Source organism: Danio rerio, chromosome 9 (genome assembly GCF_049306965.1).
Source record: "Danio rerio strain Tuebingen ecotype United States chromosome 9, GRCz12tu, whole genome shotgun sequence".
NCBI lineage: Eukaryota > Metazoa > Chordata > Actinopteri > Cypriniformes > Danionidae > Danio > Danio rerio.
This window is the reverse complement of record NC_133184.1, coordinates 14,547,573-14,573,658: the sequence shown is the minus strand read 5'-3', so window position 1 is coordinate 14,573,658 and position 26,086 is coordinate 14,547,573. Positions and strand designations below refer to the sequence as shown.

At 37.8% G+C, this 26,086-nt stretch overlaps 1 protein-coding gene across 3 annotated transcripts in view; it reads left to right on the top strand.

Moving 5' to 3' along the window:
• Positions 1 to 25,727, top strand: part of nrp2b (neuropilin 2b) — a 138,011-nt gene extending 112,284 nt beyond the window's left edge. Inside the window, 7 exon segments of one of the 3 annotated variants that reach the window (NM_212966.1) lie at positions 2,534 to 2,611; positions 6,233 to 6,376; positions 11,844 to 12,109; positions 12,213 to 12,309; positions 14,037 to 14,069; positions 20,826 to 20,888; positions 23,990 to 25,727. In NM_212966.1, the coding sequence (NP_998131.1) occupies positions 2,534 to 2,611; positions 6,233 to 6,376; positions 11,844 to 12,109; positions 12,213 to 12,309; positions 14,037 to 14,069; positions 20,826 to 20,888; positions 23,990 to 24,294 (986 nt within the window). In that variant the 3' untranslated portion in view covers positions 24,295 to 25,727. 3 annotated transcript variants of the gene reach the window in all.
• The last annotated feature ends 359 nt before the right edge of the window (positions 25,728 to 26,086 follow it).

The following is a 26,086-nucleotide window of genomic DNA, read 5'->3' as shown; positions in this document are numbered from 1 at the left end:
CACCACTTTGGAAGTCTCATGACTCATGGAAAATAGCTGTGGCATCAGCGGTTTAACATTTAAAGGCATCGTAGCATTAACTGTTACAGTAAATGCAGTTGTCTGAGGTGTAATGATGAATCTATCATTTACACTATATACTCTCACTCTCAATTAGAGCAGTTCACACTAAATCGTTCTCAGATGCTTGCAGTTTCTTTGCAGTTGCAGTTTCTCTTTTTTTCTAGTTGTGGTTTTGTAATATTTCCCCTATTGTAAATGCAGCGTGTGCATGTGCACATTTTTAATTGCCTCAGTCTGGTTTGCGTGTGTCTGGGGGTTGTGGCCAGTTTTTTTTTGGGGGGGGGGGGGGGCAGATGCTGGTGTGCGATCATGTGTGATTATTCTGTCATTTCATATTTGAGGAGTGTTTTCAAAATACAATGTGTGCGTAAGTTTGGATCGCTTGCAAACCCTTCAGAAGTGGTACAAAAATCTTATATAGAAAACAATAGGTATAGCATATGGGATGGACAGTGAAGCATTAATCAATTATGGAAATGTGATTGGATCCTGGAATTTGTTCTTTATTCAATTCAATTTAATTTGTCCTGTAAAAATGAATTGGTCTATATGTTACCAGCAATGTGTGAAATCCTGGTATTGTGTAGAATGCCTAGGAAATGTATAGAATGCCTAATGGTTTTAGGCAAAATATGAAATATCACATTTTTGCAAAGATTTTGCATACTTTTCCTACACTGAAAAAAAAATATGTCTGCAAAATTGTCGCAAACAATTTATACGGGTTGAATTTAAACAAACAAATTAAGTTTAGTAATGTTTAACTTAATTTTTTTTAAATTCATCCAAAATTTATTCGTTTGTTTAAACTCATCTAAAATAATTTGTTTACAACCACTTATCTTAAAAAGATTTTGAAATCCAAGTAGTCGTCTTGGAATAATTGTTTTCATTGTACGCATTCTATACAATTCCTAGGCACTATATTGAATGGCAAGTATCATTTAGGCAACGTATCAGAAGAGCACAACAAAAGCCTTTATTGATCATTAACTATTTTAAAGTCAAAAGATTACAAAATAAAGCATATGATGTTCTTACAGAACAAAACAATGACAGCAGAACTGAGAAAGTATTTGGTACTATATCGTCTGTGATGTGGTAGTGGAACCTCATATCAGCAATATGCTGTCTTACAGTAACATTCCCCAGCAAACAATTGTGTGTTTGATAGAGGTCTAATAGACATCTACATGAAGACAGCTTGGCTAAAACAAGGCTAAAATTGAGCTGTCAGTAAAAATCTAATAGACTTTATATGTGTTGTGTGTAGCTTATATGTGTGATGACTAGTCATGTTTTGGCCTATACTTCTTTTAGATTTTAAGTGACAGTACAAATTTTGCTTTGTTTTCGCCAAGACAACTATGTTTAGACGTCTATTAGACATCCATTAGACATCTTTTAAAAACAAAACACTCACGTCCTTCGATATAATCAAAATAATATAATTATAAATATAAATGATATAATCAAAAACAATGACCCAAGCGCCACTTGGGAGTAGGCCAGTTACATACTCTGCCGCACGACAACTCTGCATTTTATAGAATGCCTAGGCAATGTATAAAGTTACAATCATTTCACACTTGACGTTCGATTTTAGGCATTCTACACATTTCCTAGACATTCTATAGAATGCCAGATTTTACACATTGCCAGTAACATATATACAAAATAAGGCCCGTAGTCAGAGGGGTTTGGGTGGTTCGAAAGACCTACCCTTTACTGATAAAAGTCCAGAGTTTGTTCCATACACAAGCTCATTTGTCCTATTATGACTGCTATGTCATAATAAATTGTAAAAATAACCATCGAAGTCCTCTTTTGGCTGTTGCTTCAGTGTGACTGAGGAAAGTTGAATGTGGTCATCAGTTTGTGTTTGCCTAATAAATGAAAATAGGCTAGTTTTTCATTAAAAATTTGAACAGCATTTTTTTCCCCGATTATATGTGACGTAATACATTTGTATTTGAATAATAAGTATTATTATCATATATATTTTTTTTTTTTCTTATAAATCTTTAGAAAATGTTTTTGGTACATCAAAAAGTGTGCTTGATGACTATCTGACAAGCTAATGCTGCAAAAAATAGTGCTTAAAAATTATTTAAAACTTCATAATTAAACTACAAAAAAGGTTCATAATTAAAAAAAAAAAAACCCTTTCACCAGGCTGGCTACAGGCCTAAATATATAAGTTGTGACAAATATGTGTATGATTTTATTTGTACATTTTAGTACGATTTGCTCATCTCCCAATAAGTGATAGGGTTGATTGTGTTTCCTTTTAAAAATAAATTATGAATGAAATCGTATGAATTTATATGATCTAGACTTTGACAATAGTTGTTTTAAAGTAAAATAGTTATCCAAAAGTAAAACAATTACCTTTACTCGTGAGGTAGGGCTATTTATTTAACATATTTGTTTCTAAAATGTTGCATTTTCTACTTATTTTGTCTTTCAGAATCTACCACCATTCCTGACACTGCAACGCCAACTATCCCAGCTCAGGAGGAGACAAGCACAGCACACAGAACGCCAGGTAATCAAACAGACCACTTTTACTGGCAGAATATACTGCTGTAATGAGCAAGCTCAGATCTCATAGAGTGGAAATCAATATATCCAATCAGATCAATGCGTATATAAAGACTAAATAGGAACATCTAGTAGAGCACGTCTCGTTCATTAGTGTTTATATAAGCAGGCATTTCAGTAGATCATACATCCACTTGTATTTACAGTACTCCGCTGCGTAATTGCAGCCTTGCTTTTCCCAGAGCTCTAATAACAGATTGCCGCCCCTCCATTTGTGCACACTTATGTGTTGATGAGTAGAGGCTCGCAGCATGAACGCTAACATTATGCTAACTAGCATAGCAGCATGCCTTTTCGATGGATGGCTGACGGAGGCCCTCTAAATGCTGAGGCACAGAGCATCATGTAGATGAGACTGTGCTGGAGTCTGTCAGTGTCTGCATGTTAGCACAGCACTGGCAGCAGTATGTGTGCATACAGTGATATACAAGCAGACGGTAAACTGTCTGCTACAGTGACATTAGAATCTGTGCACATTCTGTATACTATAAGCATGCATATACACTTAGACGTTAAACTGTCATGTGCAGTAAAACTGGAAGATGTTTTCAGTAATCACAAGTGGTCAGATGACAGGAATTAGCATTTCTACCTGGTATTTATATGTGCTCTCATTCATGTGTTTCTATTTAAGACCCTTCTCTCCTTTTCTGTCAAGCTCTGTATTACTATTTTAGCACTAGTGCTATTAAATGAACAAGCCAATGTCACGCAGCTTATGGATGGGTACTCATGAAAATGATTGGGCAAAAAACATTGAAATGTCTTTTAAAATAAAATAAAAAGTAACATCAATTTATATTTTATCATAATAAACTACAATATACAGCAGCCACATGTCATGTATCAAAGTAAAATACTGTATTTTTTGTACTGTATTTTGTGAAATAAAAAAAATGCTTTTAAATAAGGGAACATGAAAAATCTTTGATTAATTTGTTCACTATTACACTACCGCTGATCACCTTATTTAGTACTGATAAATTTTCTGTTCAGAAAACTACTGTAAAAGCACCAATCAGATGCGGAATTTTCTATGATGTCATCATTTAGGCAAGGCAAGGCAAGGCAAGGCAAATTTATTTATATAGCACATTTCATACACAGTGGCAATTCAAAGTGCTTTACATGAACAAAAATAAAAGAATCAAGTAAAATAAAAATAAAAACAAATAATAAAAATGGGTAAAATGTGATATAAAAGAATGAAGAAGAAGAGAAAAACATAATAGTACAATCTGTCGGATGCAGCACAGTGCTCATTCAGTAAAGGCACAGCTAAACAGATGTGTTTTCAGTCTTGATTTGAATGTGCCTATTGTTGAAGCACATCTGATCATTTCTGGAAGCTGATTCCAGCAGCGAGGGTCATAGTGGCTAAAAGCTGATTCACCCTGCTTTGACTAAACTCTTGGAACTTCTAGTTTATATGATCCTAATGATCTGAGTGATCTGTTAAGTTTGTATTCAGTGAGCATATCTGTAATGTATTTAGGTCCTAGGCCATTTAGTGAATTATAGACAAGTAAAAATACTTTAAAATCTATTCTGAATGTAACTGGGAGCCAGTGTAGAGACCTGAGGACAGGTGTGGTGTGCTCTGATTTTCTGGTTCTGGTCAGAATTCTGGCTGCAGCATTCTGGATGAGCTGAAACTGTCTGACTGTCTTTTTGGGAACGCCAGTGAGGAGTCCATTACAGTAATTCACCCTGCTGATGATAAAAGCATGAACAAGTTTCTCTAAGTCTTCACTGGAAACAAAGCATCTGGTTCTTGCTATGTTTTTGAGATGATGAGTTGATTTAAACTTCTTGCAAAGTATTTTTAAACTAAAAAACTACCAGACACTGAGGTATTTTGCTAGAAAATATGATGCCATATTCCTCAACCCTATTAAATGCAATTGACAAAATACTATTTCCTTTTTGAAATTCAGTACATATTCGAAATACATGTATGAAATTATACTACCCGTCCCTGTAAACTACTACAGTAATTAAATTATAATGCATGTGTTTTTGCTACAGCGCAGCAAATAATGAATAATTTATTTTGGTGCGCTTTCTCACAACACATCCCATTACAGGGGCATTAGGTAATAATTGGAAATCAGTCAAAGCAACTAGCCACCATGTTCTGGTTCTTTGAAAAGTAATTTCCCCCAAGAATAATTTCCTGGTTGCATCCCCAGCTCCAGCTGGAACTCTGAAGTAACATAAGCTGGCAATGAGTGACATCAAGCAATCCAGCAAACAATTTTGTGTTTAATAGATGTCTAATAGACATCTAAATATAGACAGCTTGGCTGAAACAAGGCTAAACCTGGGCTGACATTAAAAATCTAATAGACATCTAAGAATAGCCCAAACAAAAGCCTTTTATGTTCATACATGATATGTCTCCTATATAGCTCATATCTCACTTTGGCAACTCCCATGCATGATGCCTTGCCTATAGGTCAAAAAAGAAATGTATAGCAAAATGTTTGTCTTTTTTTATTGTTGTTTTTTTACCTTATTTTTGTTCTTGTTCTATATTTATTTCTTGTATTATTTGATTAAGTAAATAAAATGTAAATTTATTTTAAATAATGTTGTCTAGCAGCTGAATTTTAATAATTTTACTAACATATAAACGAACATATATGTACCCATATATGTGCATATATATACACATATAATATAGGAAAAAAACCTATATCAAAACCTATATTAAAATATATGTTTATATAGGTTCTTTCCGTGTGGGTTTATATGTGTAGTCATTCATTTCTGTTTATTTGATGACTAGTCTAGTATCTATTAGATTTTCACTGACAGCCCTTTGTTTTAGCCAAGAAGACTATGTTTGGACGTCTAATAGACATCTATTAGACATATTTTAAAAACAAAAAATGCTTGCTCGGAATTCATTAAACTAAATTAACAACTGAACTACAGAATGGAGGATGGAAACAATGTGATGTCTTTATGTTGTGTATTGTGTAATATAAGTTGTGCAATTGAAATCTCGAATAAGAGGGCTAAAAATATACCTAAATATTAATAAGGCTTTCTCAGAAAAAAATATATTTTTTCAGAAAATATATTTTCCAAAAAAAAAAAAAAAAGAAAACGTTGCAAATGCAACAGCTAAATGCTCCTAACATTACCTTTTTCTATGTGTTTATCTTGTAACACTTAAAAAAACTGTGTATTTTGTGTGCCATTTATTTTCTAAAATCAGCATTTTAGTGCCTATTGCTTGTATTACACTCTGCACTAGGAATCTGAGTTCCTGCAAATGCAAACTTCCCAATAGTTTGTACTTCCACTAGTAGTCCACTAGTAGTTATGAAAATGTTCCTCATTTATGAAAGCCCCTGATATTCACATGATAGCTCAGCGGGCATATGGTAGAGTAGTGGTTTTGTGACAATTTTTTTTTTCAGTTACAGTATAAAAGCAATCCAATTGAATAGATTTGGATATAGATGTCATGAGACAGTAACATGGGAGAACCTACACCAGGGTCTGCGGTCATGGAAAATTAGTATAATCTGTTTCTCTCTCGTTTTCTCCTCAGCTCCCACTACTCTTTCGTCTCTGGGTGGTCTGTGTGACTTTGAGCAGAGTATGTGTGGATGGACCCACGACCCCATGTCTGATCTGAAGTGGTCTATGTATAGTTCCTCCAGTCCGAGTTTGGACCTGACACACGGACCTGACAGTAAGTCCATCTTAATAAAAGATATCGCATAACCTAAAACAAACTAACAAATGTTTGCACGGATCTCTGCAAGTATAAACAAAATGATTCATTTGGGATAGCATTGGGAATATAGGGAACTCTGAGAAGACCTCTGTTGAGAAAATAAACAGGGGCAGCGGTAGATAGTCTGAAAAAGTATTGTGTTGTCTGGTGACTTCCCTTGATCGCACCAAACAAAAGACTTTTTAGACCTTCCTTTGTCCTTGTCAGCTCTACCAGTCCAGACCCTCACACACACGCTCACCTCTCATTTTCCATCCATCCATCTCATTACTGATGAGTAATTAATGTGATAGTTAAAATCTGGGAATAATATCTGTCACTCTCTCAGCCTGTCCTCACTCTTCCTCTGGGAGTTTGTACATCTCCTCATATCCCTGAGCTTAGGTGACCTTTATTAACCCTGCATGAAAAAAAAAACTGATTTTGCGCACAACACAAACACAATAATATTAAATTTGATCTTTTATGAGGACTTACCATAGGCATGTTTTTTACACTGTAAAAGAAAAAACACTTATGATACAGCCTCACCTTACCCCTTCCCCATAAACCCTAATTTTGAAATCCAAAAGATCATGTTATGTAAGATTTTTAAAAGTTTTGAATTTGAATTGCAAGGACACTTGTAACAATCATCATACCCATGTCATTCATGCAAATCTTTCAAATCATAGACCACCAAAACCAACACACACACACATGCTGCTTCACAGTGTTCTTTGGAGCACTCTGCCCTTTGAGGCTGTTAAAACAATCTTGTGCTCTTTTCCATATGTCAGGTTTTAAGAGAGTTCCAGGAGTCAAGAGGAAAGAATCCTCTCCTGTTTTAACCATTCCCGAACCAAACCTGAGACTTTTACCTTTCTCTCTCTTTAACACCAGGGGTGTCATTTCACAATTCTTCTCCAAGCAAAACATGTAGATCCCCAATGCAAAAACGTCTTTGAACGCAACCTTGATTTCACATATTTAGGGGGATTGAGAATATGTTTGAATACAATGTTCACATGACATTCCTTGTGTTTTTCCTTCAAAAAATATTTAGTACAGTAGTCTCAGGTCTAGTGGCAAGAATTGACTACTAATGCCGAGTTCAGACTGCTCGATTCTCAAAATAGTCATGTCACAGATATTTTCACACTACATGACTATCTGGGGTAGCATTTCGTCGCTGCTGTGTTTACACTGCAAGATTGGCGAGAGGGAGTTTCACACTGCATGACTTTACAATAGAAGATTCGCCGACAACTTTGTCTCAGTACGCAAACTACATCTCACAACCAAACATGCGAGAAATGACATGGAAGAGGTATATACACAAGATAATGTAGTATATATTTTGTTATTAACTACATAATGAGAAAGAAGCCTTTAGTGAGGTAGAAAATATATTTTATTTTGCTTACCTGGGTTTGAAGGAAATCAGCCATTTCTCCTCAGCTTTTTTCTTTTTTAACCCAGTTGTGATATTGCTCAAATGACACATCAAACAGACACAGGTGCTGCTGCCAAACTAGTTTTTCCTCCATTTCTTGGGTCCAAATAGACCAAAAAAAATAAGCGCTTTTAACTTCTCCTCCATCCTCCATACCCATTCTAGTAGATGCCGCTCTCTCATTGGCTATAGGTGATCGCCGATATTATTTTCAATCAGAACACATTCGCCAACAGGTCCAGATATTTAGCATACCAAATATCTCACGGGTGTCAGCGACTCATCTGTGATTCTCTCAGATTGTGTCTTTGATAGTTCACACTGTATGATTGTTAGTCATGTGAACGAGCACAGATTTGCCTGTGATTTTAGACATTTGTTGGCGATTTCTCAAAACCTGTTGGCAAGTCAAAATCGGGGCTAAAACCATGCAGTCTAAATTTGGCATAAGCCCAAGCTGGTAGATGATGTAACATAACATGTGGCCAAAAAGCTACCTTCCCAGTTAACTGTTTTTTTAATAATCTATAAATCAAAACAAACATTTCATCATATCACAGTAAATGTTTTGTATGGTAGGCCATTCCTGCCTCAGAAAAGGAAGGAATTCACAAATAAGAAAAGCAGAAAGTCACCATTGTGAGATAAAGTTGGCAATGGTGAAGTTAAAAAGGCTTCTATAGTGATGTTTTGGCTTTGTTGCGTAAAGTGTGTTTCTGGCTTCCCAGCGTCCCTGGACAGGAGCTGCTCAACTCATTCACTTTATAGCACAGTTCACTCCCATAAAACAATCTCAACATCACAGTAAGCCGTGTAGATCCCATGGCCCCTGGAACAGAATTGAGCATTCCAAAGTTTTCATACCTCAGTGTTTTAACTGGGAAATGGAAAAAAGGGGATCAGAAGGGGTTAATCCACAGTATGCTTAATTAACTCTAGAAGATTCCACTCAAAAACAATAATCCCAGAAGTAATTTCCCTGCCCTCTGGTTACCTTACTAGCGCTTCAGCCTACAGTAAGCTAAACATTCTCAGAGCTACGGTGAACTTTCCCCGTGAAAAGGGTAATTAATTTTAAAATACATATACCCAGGATCAAACAGAGGATGTTTTTTTGCATTTATTAAATGCATAATCTATTTGGGTGTCTCATACAAGAAGACCAGCTATCTGATCTCTGATTTCAAAGCTGAAGTTGGGATTAGAAAATGTGCCAAAATAGAGCAAATGGAATGAAATGGTTATGTCATTTCTCCATACATCTGAAGGAGGTGAGAGCATTCATATTATAGCTGAGGCAGCATGGGTAATGATGATAATTTCTGGTGCCACGCTGTCCAGTCAGATCACTCAAAGTGTGTTTCCCAGCCTCCTCGCTGATCGCCATTTTCCGCTCTTCCTCACCTCTCCATCATTTTTCTTCCATGTCACTGAGACATCCATGGCATGTGGGATGTGACACAGATTGTGTTGTGAAGACTCTTTCCTTTGAAAACAGCGGGGATGTGCTTTTTTTTGTCTGAGCTTTTTTCTACTTCCACTTAAAAAAAAAAAAAAAAAAAAAAAAAAAACATCAATTATTTATTACTTAGCAGACATAGCATTACCAGAATGAGTAATGCAATATAACGGCAAACAGAATGGAGAACTCAGATTTTTTTACAGTGATTTCACTAAGTAGGGCATGTTTCTGCATCTGTATCACACTTGTCTAGAAGTTGTCTGGAAGTGAATCTGAAGACTTGGTTAGCTGGTTCAGGTTAGTTTAACTGTCGTTGGAGCTAAGTTCTGCAGGAAAAGGGTTGGATGCTCCTCAGTTTTAAGGGTTTTAATTTGGGGAAAGGGTATTTAATCCTGCTCTTAAACTATTGCATTTTCAGACACGTTTTTATTGCATTGCAGATAAACAATCTTCATCAACATTATACATTCATTCATTATTTTTCCTTTGGCTTAGCCAACCTATCCAGCATATGTTTTACACAGCTGTAAACCAGTTCTGGAAAACACTCTAGCATTCACATACATACACTAAGGCCAATTTAGTTTATTCAGTTCACCTATACTGCATGTTTTTGGGCTGTGGAGGAAACTAGAGCACCTGGAGGAAACCCACTAGAACATTTGGGAGAACATGCAAACTCCACTCAGAAATGGCAACTGATTTAGCAGCGACTCAAACCAGCGACCTTTTTGCTGTGAGGCTTTGTGTGCTAACTACTGAGCCACTGTGTCAACATTATATATTTAAAGTAAATATGCATAAAATATGACCATTCACACCCAATGGGTATGCGCATATTTTGCCATCATGCATACTTGCAGTCTACCGCTCGCCAACAGTACAATGTGAGGGGCATGATGAATCAGAGAACGATTCACAGATCAATTGTAGATAGCTGCACCTCCATTTTCAAAAATTTCCATTTTAGTCGGTTTATGCTGAAACAGAATACCAGCATTTCCAAACTAAAACCCAACTCCCACTAGTAATCCTCTATGATTGTAGCTTGTCAGACTGCATGAATAAGATTCCCATGCCCGACTATAAGATCTCAGTTGTCATAATGTTTGACTGAATGACAATCAAGACGTAGCAAACAGGAACATGAATAAAAACTCATCCATTGTTTGATGCCATCCATCTGTGACCCAGGTTGTGAAATAATACTAATGTAAATGATCTTTAGCATTCATTTTTAATATAAAAAAAAACTTAGCATATCTCCTTGGTGGTTTGAAGTTGCGCTGATTGTGTTATCAAATTCTGCACTTCTATTGGTTCAACACTCGTCATAGCCAAAGTGCATGGGAAGTGTCTGAAATCTTCTAACACTACCAGAACTTCATAAGAGGGAAGATTTGATTGCAAAAACTATTAAGAGGCTATCAGTGAACATGTCAAACCAACGATCAAAGACCACATATTTTAACCTAGGATGACAGGAATATTTTGGGATTGCCCAAATTTGTCTTAGACAACCAGATTGTGGAGCAGGTCATAAAACAAATTCTTTCTGTGGTGGTTTGAAGTTGTGCTGATTATGTTATCAAATTCGACACTCCTATTGATTCAATGCTTGTCATAGCTGAAGTCACATTGCAGGGAAGTGTCTGAAATCTTTTAACACTGCCAGAACTTCCCCTTAGGAAAGATTTGACCACAATAACTATTAAGAGGCTTTTGATGAACATGTTACATCAATGATCAAAGACCACAGATTTTAGCCTAGGATGACAGGAATCTTTTAGGATTTCCCAAATTTGTCTTAAGCTTTGCTCACAGTGTGAGATTTTGGCCGCGATTTTGTCATCTGAGACAAATTTGGGAAGTCCTAAAAGATTCCTGAAATGTCAGACACTTTCCTGCAGTGTGACAATAGCTGTCATGTCCAAGAACCAATAGGAGCTCTGAATTTTATGATGCTTATCATGGACAATTGAAATGAACGTGGGGAAATGTCAAAACAGATTTTTCCTTCTTGGTTTTATTATTAAGACACACCGTGTGCAAAATTGCCGCTACAGATTGTTTACGTTTGGTGTGAGGAATTATTTCAAAACGCGAGATAGTGAAAGTGTCGTGGGTGGATGAAGTCAATCTCCAGGGGAGTTTTCTTCCTGGTTTGGTCCATCTTTAATCTGACATTATGACGGTTGACATCATACAGTGTAACTATGTTTGTGCAGTCTGACATGTGACAATCGTTCAGGATTATAAAAATTCTCACAATATGAGCTGGCCTTTAGACAACCAAATTGTGGAGCAGTTTTAAACAGGGTCATTCTTGTGGGTCAAAGATGACAGAATAATGTGGACAACAGGTGTGAACATATGCGTTTTAAAACAAACAAAAAAAAAAAAAGCATTAGTGTAAGTGCCACCTTGGAGGGACAATGTCCTGTAGAGTTTATCTCCAAACAACTCCAACACATAGAGTAATTTCTAGATGTTTAACTTTGTGACTTGTTTCATTTTTGCTGCAGATTTTGGGAATTTCCTGTATGTGGAAGCGAGTCCCATGTCAGAGCCTCAGCGGGCACGGTTATTGAGCCCATCGGTGGGACCCGAACGGCGTCTCGTCTGTCTGCTCTTCTACTACCAGCTTCGGGGTGCAGGTCAGGAAAGTCTTCGTGTGCTGCTGCGGGACGACGACCAAGAGGAAACTTTGCTTTGGACACTGAAAGGAGACCAGGGGTCCATGTGGAGGGAAGGTCGCACCATTCTGCCTCAGTCCCCTAAAGAATATCAGGTACATTCACATTAATAAGCTATGAGAGTTTATACCATGCTAAAGATTGACTTGAGAAGAATACAAGTTTAATTCCCTTTTTTTGTTTGTTTTTAAATTGAAGGTTGTGATCGAAGGATTTTTTGAGCGTGGCAGTCGAGGACACATCCGGATTGACAACATCCATATGAGCTCCAGCATTGATCTTGAGCAGTGCACACGTAAGTATCAACAACTGGAACTCTCTCTGTTTCTCTCTTTCAGCCGTTACCCACCAAATTTGGCACTGGGGACCAAGTGAACACATGCCAGGCACCAAATGCAAATAAAACTTGTAAATAAAACGGGAATCTCATCAAGTTACTAATTCAATTCAATTCAGCTTTATTTGTATAGCGCTTTTACAATGTAGATTGTGTCAAAGCAGCTTCACATAAATGGTCATAGTAGCTGGAACAGTGTGGTTCAGGTTTTAGTGTTTAAGTTCAGTTCAGTTTAGCTCAGTTCAGTGTGATTTAATCATTACTGAGAGTTCAAACACTGAAGAGCAAATTCATCGATGCGTAGCTCTACCAATCCTGAACCATGCGAGGCAGTGGCGACAGCGGAGAGGGAAAAAAAACTTCACCTGATGAGAGTGAAGAAAAAAAACCTTGAGAGAACCAGACTCAGTTGGGCACGACCATTTTAATTTCTCCGCTGGCCAAAAGTCTACTAATATTAAATACGCAATTAGGTTTTATTATTTACATTTTTAGGAATATTGGTTTTTATTTTATCAAATGTGTTGTACGAAACCAATCGATTCATTCTGACTATATTACAGTGGATTTCCATGCCCACCCTACTCAAGCCTAAGAAAAATTAATCACATGGAAAGTGTTTTTCAAGTACTCGCCTCACACAAAAGCCGAAAACTAGGCCACAGTCACCCTGTGGGCTCTGATCCCAATCTATGTTTCATTAGTTTCTTTTCCTTCTCCTCTCTTATTTGTAAACAGAGCTTTCCAGAGCCATGCCAGGGAATAACCAGGCAGCCGCGCTCTCAACAGTGTAGCTTTTCACAAACAAAGAACAGACATTAATGTAAAAAAAGCACCACACGGCCAGTCACTTACAATATTACGAAGGTTATTTACAGAGCAAAACATTGCTTGTCCTCTGAGGATGTATGACTTATTATATTTAAACACTGATCTGCAAAGTAAGATTAGTTTTAAATCAAGATATCGATGCGAGTTCTCATACGTGCTTACATTGAGTCGCTCACGTACACACTTCCACCACGGGCCCGAGCTTTGGGACTGCTCTTATTAATTAAAGCTGTTCGGCGTGTATGCGCCAGTGCCTGAATCGCTGCCAAATCTGTCCCCTGTCTCTCTGCAGAGTTTCCTTTTAAAGTGACTGCGTTCCAAACATTCTGAACTGGCATTCTGTTTTTCTGGCATTCTGGAGTGTGTGTGCAGCGCAGTTTGCCAAATGACACACAGCCCAATCCCATTATCCTTCCCTCTTCACTCTTTCTGTCTCGTTTTTTTTTTTTCTTCTTAACCTGTGTGTCTCGGTTCAGACATTTCAAAAATGTCTCTGTAATGAGTTAAAGGTTTTCTGGGAGTTATAATTTTCTATATGTTGTTGAAGTTGATTTTAATGAATATCATGGAGGGATTTGCCTGTCTGACAGATAACCCTCAAAAATGTGTCCTGAGTAAGATTTTGGAAGTTATTGAAGCAGTTAATATCACTTACAGCGCATAAGATTTAATTTTGTAAAGGATTTAGAGCTTCTGAGTGATTTATTTGTATGATATTAATCACACACAGCCACGCGTGTCAGGATTCCATCTGCAATGTTATTCATGTGAACAGATTTTATTGGTGCCAGTTTATTTTTTAATCTTTTCTCTCTCTCTCCCAACCCCCCCCCCCCCCCCCTCTCTTGTTTCAGAACCCTTTGCTGCATTCCCTCCTGAAATGACTGGTGAGTTTCTGGCATATTGTCATTTCCTGTGCCAATGTTTGTGCTTCCTGCTTGTTGCCTAGCAGCTTGCATCACCTGAAGGGCTTTTGATAATCATTGTATTTTGTTTAAGCTTTACACCAGCAGCACACTGGGATTCTGTACAGTCTGTTTCCAATTCCGCAAAACAAAAGTTTAAAAGAATCCGATTCTGTGCCAGATTTTGTGTGTGCAGTTGTATGTTCAGTGACGTTGGTGCCTTGATGTCAAACCATTTCCATCATTACAGTTATTGTCCCCACCATCAGTTTTGCTATATATATATATACATATTTATATATTTGAAGCATGGGCTGTATCCCAGCATGCATCTGTAGCCCACATCATGTTGTGTGTTATAGTGTTGGGTCATGCTAAACATCATCAAATGTGGCCTGTAGATTCCGTTGGCATATAACCTATTCTATGTAAGATTTCAGTACAAGTTTTTACATAAATCATACTATCTTAGTCATGGTATCAACATACATACATCTAAATATTGGTATTATTTTCATTAAATAATATAAAATAATTATGATCATTATTATTATTGGGGCATATTCATATTGATAATATTTTCCAGGGATAATAATAATAATAATATATTATTTTTGTCAAGTTGTGAGCATTGCACTGGTGGTGTGTGTGAGCTGCTGAGCTGCTATGAATATTATATGTTTATTCCCCAACAGCTGTATGATTGCGGTCAATGAGATTCAGCTGCAGTGGAATAATCCTCCATTTTAAATGATTGTGGAGCGCACAAGCACACTGATAACATATTCCTTTAGTAACTAACTCCCTTTCTTTTAATTGAAGAGGAAATGATTCCCAGTGCAAGTAATATTCATTTTCCCATAGCAGTTTCCCAAAGAGTTAGAATTCCTAGATTACATGCGTGCTTTTGCATAGACGAGATTAACTTGAAATGAAGGGAATAGAATGAGTGATTGGTGAATGTTTATGTGTATGTGTATGTGTGTGTGTGTGTGTACATGTGATGGGTGAGCAGTTTTCATGCACCGCTGGGTTGGGTTCATGGAAGACTTTGGCTTGAGGCAGATGAAGTTGGCACAGATCCATTCCTGAAAGAACACAAAACTTTCCCCCTAGAAAGAAAAACCTCTGCGCACACACTCTCACCAATATACTATGTTATAAAAGAGAAAAGGTGCTGACATCAGCCTATGTCTTCTTACACAGTAAGGTTGCATATATAAGTAGCACAGATTCCACAGAGAATCAGCACATCTCAAGGGAAGAACTGTATCTGAGATGTGTCATCTGTTCACACGCCATAAAACACACGTTTGCACTCCTAATATGATTTAGTAGGGTAAAACTCGATCTGTGTCCTTGCTAAGGGGCCGCGGACAGGCGACGTGCATGTGCATTTGCGTGTCTGTGTTTGTTTTGTTTGTATGCAGCACCAAATCAGAGCAAAATCATTCACGTACAATCCAAGATGGCTTGAAGCTATGCAGTCTGCATGCCTCTCTACCCCAAGCCAACTCTTCTGTGTCTCTCCACCAGGGGGAGCCTCAACTAGCTGGAGCAACCCCACTGTTGACACGACAGTGTCCCTGCAGCCCATGCCCACTTACTGGTATTACGTAATAGCCGGAGGTGGAGCCATTTTCCTCCTGGGCTGCATCACGTTGGTCATGGTGCTGTGTTGCCATCGCTACCACCTGGCGGCCAAGAAGAGCCAGCACTCTGTGTCCTACCAGAGCACATACACGGGACAGTATACAGGCAGCGGTGGCACCGGCGGTCTCGCCGGGTCTGGGGTAGAGCCGATGCTCACGATTAGGTTAGAGAAGCAAGAGCCCTGTTCCCAGTGCTGAGAAGACATGGATGAATCCCTTCATCCCTCGAGGACACCAGTGTGGTGCCCCTCAAAGTTAAGAATGATACGAAGAAGACATGAACACATATAAGCACCAGTGTTGACAAGTTTTCTGTGACTCTGTTGTGGAGCTCCAGAGCTCGGAAGGAGGAGATCTGCTGTGCCGAATGGACATCCAGCCAAAATCCTGATTTGCAGGGACCTCTTTTTCTCTCTCTTTCTCTCTCTCTTTCTCTGTGTGTGGATGGGAACCTAACTGTGAAAAGCTCTAATCTCCTGTTCATGACCAATCCTATTGTACAGTCAAGAGAACTCTGCAGCATTGGCAGACTCCAAAGAGAGCTTGCAAACAGTGGCAGAAGGGAGGCAACGTAACAACCAGGAAACTTTTCTTTGCACGTGTGCCGCATCTCATGTGCACACAAGAACACTTGAGGAGTTTGACAAGAAGCTTAAAAAAGACAAAAGTATGAACACTCTGGGACAAAAGTACTTGCTGGAGATATGTCAGGATATGTGGGGAAGGGTTAGTGCCATGTTAATGTACTGAATTGTTAAACTCCTGGTACCCTCTACAAAGTGCTTACATTATGAGGACTGGTCCTTTTATCTTTCTTTTGTAGCTCGGTACAGTAGAGCAATGGATTCGGTCTGTTCCAGTAATCTGTTTGGTCTTCTTTGACTATTGAATGAAGCTTCTTAAAAGCATTTTGAAGGCTGTTTTCCTTTTCCCAGAATCTGTCAATATGTGTCTATATATAAACTCTTCTTTTTCTGAAAGTCACTGGGGCTTTGGCACTTACAGTACGTTTAAAGAGATATAGTATGTTTTCTGCCTATATGCAAAGGTCACATGACCCTGCCTTAGCCAGCCTACTTCTCTGATTGGCCGACTGACTGACACAACATTGGCCTTAAGACGTTTCAGTGGCATTGGGCTAGTTCAAGCCGATCACTGTTCTCATTTATTATTTAATCCTTTCGTATTCATGCTCAGCTGAGATAAACCGAAGTGCAAATGCAGCGAACTGATGCACTGACTTTATTTTTATAGCCAATACTAAAGCGGTGTGTGTATTTGTGTGTTGTTCCCCCCGAGATTTCGATTACACATAGTCTTGTAAAAGAGCAGAAGAGAAAAGCTTTGTAAATCTGCCAGATGTCAGACGGTGCAGGAGTGCTTTGCTAGCTGATTTTGCTTCAGGGAGTGAGTTGGCACATTAGCATGAGCCCATCTCCAAGTCCACCCTCTATAGTGTCACTCAATACACCTGCTGATGTCTTACTAAATCTATTCAATCTCTTATCTGCAATTTGGGAGGCTTTTTTGCCCTTTTATCAGTCAAGGGTTTTATTTATTTATTTTTTATTTTTGTAGATAAAAAGAACAATAGCGTTTTGTTTTAATAGCATTATTTGCATATGACAATCTTGCTGCAGATTTGTTTTTGTGTATCAAAACATCCTATATATGCAGGTGAATGTTTTAAAATGCACTTCGAAATCCCAGTTTAAGAATTTGCTTCATGTGCTACGTGAAACTTAGTTGTATACCTCAAAAAAATGCTATGATCTTAGATGTCATGTCCAAGTACATAGTGTTCAGTGTTCTCCTCTTTGCCAAACAAACACATAAAATAAGCACCATCAGAGCTCAGGATGGAAATTCCCCCAACAAAACATTTTCTTCTTTACACATAAAGAGTCTGAGGCTTCATCCATTACTGAAAGCATCTGTCAGGCGGGCGCGTCAGATTTTGGCTTCATCTAAAGCAACTGGGATGAAAGGAGAAAGTAAATCCTGATATCTTGTTATGTCCTCCATCTGGCAATAGGTGAAAATAATCCCCCATCACGGACGGCCTGGCCCTTTCTCGCCCGTTTATCTGCTCCTCGCTAAAGAATGTGTGGGGAGATGGAAGGCGAGATCAAAGAAAAGGCCTGCTCTAAATTTAGAACTTCTCTGCAAAATCCAGGGTCTGAAGGGGTTTGTTTAAAACACAAAAGCACATGAAAGATCCCCACAGACAGCCAGAGAGACCACCTGACCCGGCAGGCTCATAACGGAGCATTGTCTCCTCTTTTCCCGGCTAATCCTTTATACAGTAGAATGTGTTCTGGGACACACGGCGGCTTTTCATGCGAGACGTCACTTCAGTTTCGAGTCTTCTTCAGTGATCCCAGTAGCACTCCCAGATTGTAAAAACTCGCTTGTTTAAGTTGCAATATGCAACACATTTTTTGAGTTTCTATGCCCCCCAATTGAACGTGTATCAATGCTAGTGTCAAAAATTGTCAAGTCTTGTCTCGTCTTCAGCAGCTATTTGATTCCTTTAGCCCAAAGTATTCTTCATTTTTTTGATGCATACACAAACATCCAATGCAAAAACTTTCAAAGTATACTTCATTTCCCTCATGTGCGTACCTAGGCATTTGACCCAAGTTTCAGTATCTCTCCTGACCTACAGCATACCTGTCAACTCTTTTCCCAGGATTCCTAGTATTTTAACATTCTATCCCACTATCATCTCATGAAAGATGGCAGCAACACAGAACCGATTCTCCCTAAAACCATACTGTAGTACTGCTAAACCACCAGGGAGCCCCCATGATCTCAAAAGTGAAATAATGACAAGAGCTGTTCGAAAGACTTATGCTTTCATTTTATTTTATCTTGTTTTTTTTTATTATTATTATTTTGGCTTGAGAACACTCGATCATAAAAATGGGCGAATTCCCTTCTTTCCCATTCCGTCGCCCTGCCTATGAATCAGTCAATTTGTGTAATGGTACATAACTGGCAAATGCAATTTTCCAAAATTTGTATTATTATTATTTTTTATTTAGTAGTTAACTTATATTAATTTGAACAATCTTTTTCATACTTTTTACTATGATTTACGTTTGGGGACACGCCGCCTTTAAAAAAAAATTTCAGATCAGGCTGGACTTCCGAACACGCTTCATGGTTATGAAAGGATGCTCCTCCTTATGCGACTTCTGATTTGATTTGAGTCTGTGCATTGGGTCTTAACGTGACAATATTTAATGTTAATTAAACCAAAAATTAAAATGAAAAATTAATTATTAACTTCACTATATAACTATAATAACTTTAATCAAATAGAATTGAATTTTGAGCCTGAACTTAGTAGAAGTATCTTAAAAATGGGTGTAGGATTACCCCTATGTTACCTGGAGCAATCAATACAATCTCACGGCAAAACATAACATCATCATTTAGTGAATATTTCATACGATCTCATTCGTACAATTTAGTACGATTTGCTTATCCCTCAATGACAGTTAGGTTTAGAAGCGGGGTATGTTGCCACGCCACCTTTTATAAAATTTTACATTTTCATACTACTGAATTTGTACAAATTTGTACAAATTCCGAATTCATACAAATTAGCTCCTAATCTAACAAACGTAAAATAGTTATGTTACCACGTGAGATCAGGCTGGAGCAATGTAGGGCTCACAGGTATGATCTGCAGTTTTTTAATTATTTGCACAGTCATTCATCATCATAGCCATTCATATTTGTCTTAACATTCACCTGACCCTGACTGGTACATTGTTGTTTTTCTTTGACTACCTTCCAATTTGATGCACGATTACTACAAAAAAAATTAATTAATTAAATGCGCATGTGCGATTTAAAAAGTGCACAGTTACTAAATTATACGCATACTAATCTGAAGACACAATTCATGCGTACATGTAAAAGGTGAAGTATACATTGGGCTTTACATTTGACATAAATGTTTCAAATCCTGGATGTTTGTATGCCTGTATAATAAATGTGTGAATTTTTATCAAGCTTTTAACAATCATGACTCTCTATTTAGTTTTCTTAGTCTAAGTATTAATTTAATTCTTAGTGAAATATGAGTTACTTAAAATGACATGTGATCATATGAAATGTTTTTAATCTACTGTGGCTGCTTTCTTGAGGTTTCCTTTGAACCGCTTCATATTTCTAATTAGGTAATGGACCAGATTACATTTTATTAAGTCTGTCGCAAGCATTCTTGCTGTCTCTCGAAAGATATTAATGAGCAAAAGCACTCAGAAGGGCCCTATGTGATGCCAAGAGTCTGTCTTTGATAGTACCTGCACAAAACAGCATATGCTCTCACTCCTCAGAGACCCAGACAAGACAAGGCGGTAGACGTCTAAAGCATAATGTCTGGAGAAACAGATTTTTTTATTATTATTATTGTGCAAAAATGACTCCAGGTTGTATACATTATATGTTTTTATCTTTAAAAAAACAGGTCAAATGTTTTATTTACAGAATTTAAAGCTGATTAAATCAGTTTGGTCTGTTGAAGTATTTAATCATACATTTTTAATGTTCATCATGCTTAATTTGCATCAGTTTGACACACGTTCTGATAAGTTTATGGTTATGTGCACTTTTCTTTTGGTCCTTTGTGAATGTAGGGCTGTGACCCTGCCATCTGTATAAGCTGTTTCTTTTTCTCTTTTCGACGCAGCATTTTCAGCCTGTTTAAATACACACAGTATGAGGTATATTTTAGCCTGTTAAAATTTGTGGTCTTGGAAATGTTGTATGGAATGTTACAATAAAGTGATATTTTTCTACAAACTGCAGCTAAAGTGGTTTGTGCTCCTTTTTATTGGTGTTTAATGATGTAAAACAGACTTCATAGCTAAAACACACAAGTCTGCGTGATCATGAGTGTGCAGTGTTTGTTATGTTGGCCACTTTGCACTCACACTGCTGTTACTGACTCATGCTAAAATAGTGTACATGTTTTCTTGGAATATACCAACAAAAAAAGCTTGTTTTAATTCACCCTCAACTTATCTTGGGCATTGAGTGGTTCATTTGGGTTGTGTTTGTCTTCCAACAGAGCGAAGACCTGAAGACCTTGGGAATAATCGTTTATTCAAAGGGAGAGATCGCATTGGTCAAGGTAAATCTATTCATTAGCCTTCAAATGCAAACTGGTGTGTTTTGATAATAAACAAAGATAGAGTTTTAGACTAAAAGCACAAATACACAAATGCGGGTGAAAATGAGTGGCCGCTGCATAACAAACACACAATTCTGACGATATTAAGACCTGATTTTAGGAAATACTTTTAAAATAAATCTAGCTTGGCACACTATTTATTTAATATTTTTTTTAGTTTAAGTAAATATCTAAATTGTTAACATAAAACTATGTGCAGTGGTCCAAGCAAAATCAAGTTTATTGTCAATTAACTTGTGGTTTTTTTTTTTTTTACCAAAATCTATTAAATTGATTAAGGAGATAAAAGCTAGTGATTTTTTTTTTGTTTACATTTAATCGTTAAGCAGATGCTTTTATCCAAAAGGATAAGGACAAATAAGGACAATCAAATTAACAAAAGAACAATGTGTAAATAGAATTAACATTTCCATTTAGTCTAATGCAGTACTCAAATTAAAATTAATACACAATGTACAGTATAAAGAATATGGTGTTATTGTTGATCAGATTACAAAGTGTATGTATGTTTGTGTGTGTGTGTGTGTGTGTGTGTGTGTGTGTGTGTGTGTATGTGTGTATGAAATGGTCATTACCTTTCATCAAAGTTGTCTTAAAACTTTCGAAAAACACCCATTCTGGTCCTAGGATAATTTTGAAAAACATTTTTGATTCACTTTACATGTTGATGACTGTACATGGCACACACATGAAAAATACCTATCACATGTATCCCACAAACATTCATTTCACATAGGTGCCAGAAAATTACGTCATATATATGCCAGAAACATTTTTCACATATATGTCTGAAACATGCATTTCGCATATATGCCAGAAACCTACATGTTCCATATATGCCAAAAACATACATGTCATATATATACCAGAAACATACATGTCACATATATACCAGAAACATACATATCACAAATATACCAGAAACATACATGTCACATATTTGCCAGAAACATGCATTTCACATATATACCAGAAACATACATGCCACATATTTGCCAGAAACATGCATTTCACAAATAAACCAGAAACATATGTCACATATACGCCAGAAACATACATGTCACATATATGCCAGAAACCTACATGTTCCATATATGCCAGAAACATGCATGTCATATATACGCCAGAAACATACATGTCACATATGTGCCTGAAACCCAACATTTTTCATATATGCCAGAAACATGCATGTCACATACTGTATATGCCAGAAACATGCATGTCACATATATGCCAAAAACATGCATGTCACATATATGTCAAAAACATGCATTTCACATAAAACAAAAACATACATGTCACATATATACCAGAAGCATAAATGTAAGATATATACCAGAAACATACATGTCACAAATGTGCCAGAAATATACATTTTACATAGATGCCAGAAACATGCATGTCACATATATACCAGAAACCTACATTTCACATATATACCAAAAACATTCATGTCACAAATATGCCAGAAGGCTGCATTTCACATATTTGTCAAAACATACATGTCACATATAAACCAAAAACATACATGTCACATATGTACCAGAAACACACGTCAAATATATGCCAGAAACACGCATTTCACATATATACCAGAAACATGCATTTCATATATGTATACGCCAGAAACATGCATTTCACAAATATACCAGAAACATACATTTTACATATATACCAGAAACATATGTCACATATATGCCAGAAACATGCATTTTAGATATTCCAGAAACATACATGCCACATATATACCAAAAACATACATGCCACATACTGTATATGCCAGAAACATACATTGGTAACACTTTATTTTGATAGTCCATTTGAGTATTTGTAGACTGTCTGCTTAATATCTTTTGATAGTGACATTTAACAAACCTTCAACAGGCATTTAACTGACTACAATAAATTTTGCAAGTACTTCAACTTATACCTGTCCCAACGTAACAGTCTAATAATAGTCTAAAGAGAATTAATAGGCATGTAGATGCAATGTAACTTAAACTCTACAAACAGACCATCAAAATAAAGTGTGACCCTTTGCCAGAAACATACATGTTATATAAATGTCAGAAACAAACATTTTACATTTATGTCAGAAGCATATCACATATATGCCAGAAACATACGCCACATACATGCCAGACACATACAGGTCACATATGTATCAGAAATTTACATTTCCAGCCAATCACCTGAGTTCAGTCCAATTGAGAATACAACTTAAAGATCAGATTTAGGTTAGGCAGTGGCGCAGTAGGTAGTGCTGTCGCCTCACAGCAAGAAGGTTGCTGGGTCGCTGGTTCGAACCTCGGCTCAGTTGGTGTTTCTGTGTGGAACACACTTCTACCCCTCCCTCATAATCTCCCTGCCTTCGTGTGGGTTTCCTCCGGGTGCTCCGGTTTCCCCCACAGTCCAAAGACATGCGGTACAGGTGAATTGGGTAGGCTTAATTGTCCATAGTGTATGAGTGTGTGTGTGGATGTTTCCAAGAGATAGGTTGCGGCTGGAAGGGCATCCACTGCGTAAAAAACTTGCTGGATAAGTTGGCGGTTCATTCCGCTGTGGTGACCCCAGATTAAGGGACTAAGCCGACAAGAAAATGAATGAATGAATGAGATCAAATTTAATAGACAAGACCCACAGAACCATCAAGATTCTTACACTCTGTTGAAGTCTGTGTAAAACTCACACCTGAGCAAATCATGCGACTTTATTCTCCACATGAGAGATGTCTTTAGTCTGCCATCACCAAAAAAGACTTTTTAATAAAGTATTGAAAATGTGTCAGTAGTTCAGGACTTTCTCCTGTAATTCCATTGTTCTTACACATAACTAATGTTTAAGATTTAATTTGTTTAATAGTTTATTTTGATGTCTGTATTGTATTTGTCTGGTTCAATGTCAACAGCTCCTTTAGAAATATTATTGCCAGGAAAAAAAAAAAACATGACGTGTTCAATACTTATTTTCCCTGTTGTACGTTCAAAACAAACACTTTTATTTCAGCACAATCTAAATCTTTTTCTATGTCTTGCCTCTAGAGTATCCATTCCCTGCCTGGACCACACCAAACCCCTCACGAGACCCTCCGGTGACTCGTATTTCAGAGAAGGACAATGCCTGGCTCTACACGCTGGACCCCATCCTGGTCACCATCATCGTCATGAGTTCACTGGGTGTCCTGCTGGGTGCAGTGTGTGCAGGTCTCCTGCTCTACTGCACCTGCTCCTACAACGGCCTGTCATCCCGCAGCACCACCACACTAGAGAATTACAACTTTGAACTGTACGATGGCATCAAGCACAAGGTGAAGATCAACCAACAACGCTGCTGCTCCGAGGCCTGAGAAAAAACACTCTGCCCGCTTGCCAACTAGTGCCGGCCTGATCCAAAACTGTGAATGGACCTCACATCACGCTACAATAGGGCTGATTTCTGACTGACCAGGGCTGTTGAAGAGGTAACGGCTGAGCGCTGATCAACACATATCAACCCAGTGACGTTCCCCCAAACCCTTTCAAGAAGAAAAGAACTCTATAAAGAAATGTATATTGCTCTAGATTTGTAAGGAAAAATACAATCTAATAATGCTTAATGGAAGTTAGAAGAAAGAGGAAGAGGCACTAGGACTAGAAGACAGATCTCTTGTGAAATCCCGGCCTCCTTTTTAGTTTTAGACTCGTGTCTTAAGTTTCCATCCCATTCCGTTTTTCTGCCACTATCCACAAGCGTTTATAAATGTTTTGTACTTAAGTTCAAGTCTGTTTGTAGCATAATGTTTTTGTTGTGACCATTAGACGACGAGGACAAAAAAAAACGCTGTATTACCTTCAAAACAAATCCTTTTTAGACGGAAGTATTAGGACTGTCTTTTGTGACGCTTATTATTTTCTTCTCTGTTCTTTTGACGGTTTGATTTTAAGCGCAGACTCTGTGCTGACAATTTCAGACTAATTTATCGCAACCTATGGATTGCTAAGGATTCAGAGCCACTGAGCTAAAGAGTGTTGTGAGAGTGGAAAAAGAGAGCGAGAGCATCTTCGGTTTCTCTCCTTCTCGTCTCTTCAGCCTGTTCTTGAAGCAACAAAAGACTCCGGTGAAGGAGCTGGAAAATCCCCAAGCCACTTTCATGTACAAACAATCGAGCCTTAAGCAAACTGTTTTGGAGGAGAGCCATTCTGAAACACCAGTCCTTGGGTTTTAAAGCCACCGGGGCCTCGGAAGAGTCAGGCCTTACGCTTGCTTGCTTGCTTGCTTACATTTCACCTGTCTGTTTACTCCGTGGTTTATTTTGGGCTGCTGAAAACGAAGACTAACAAGATGAGGTTTTGGGTGCAAGCCTGGGAGAATGGTGAGAACTTCACACAATGCTTTACCTGGAGGTGAAGAGAGAGACACACAGTGTGTGTAAAATTCCTTTATTGTACCTCAGACCGGCCTCTCGCTCCCCTGAGCCACGCTGGGAGTCCTGTTGACTTATGGGTGAGCCAGGCGCGGGACGAGGGGCTTGTCTTAGCAGCCGGAGACACGGACGGTTCAGCTGCTGGGGGAGACAGCGATAAAGAGGGAGAGAGATTGTGTATTTTCAGCTCGGTTTTTCATTGGACTCTGTTGACTCTTTTCCAAGTGCCTTGGAGCTCTGGCCTGTTTGGGCTTTGCTGCAGAGCTGTGATAGTATTACCTCGTCTGTCTGGGACAGGAGGCCAACACCAAAAGACATGGAGATCCCGGCACTGGTCAGAACATTCAGATATTGTTGTTTGTAGACTTTGTACAGAAGAAAAAAAGGTCTTTTTTATTGTTATTATTATTATTTAATAAAGTATGATTAACAATATTTATGACTGCTGTCAACTTATTTATTTGTCTTTCTGCTAAATTATCTGTCTATTTCTTTTTGTCTGTTTTTCTATCTATCTATCTATCTATCTATCTATCTATCTATCTATCTATCTATCTATCTATCTGTCTGTCTGTCTGTCTGTCTGTCTGTCTGTCTGTCTGTCTGTCTGTCTGTCTGTCTGTCTGTCTGTCTGTCTGTCTATCTGTCCTTTCGTTTATCTATCTATCTATCTATCTATCTATCTATCTATCTATCTATCTATCTATCTATCTATCTATCTATCTATCTATCTATC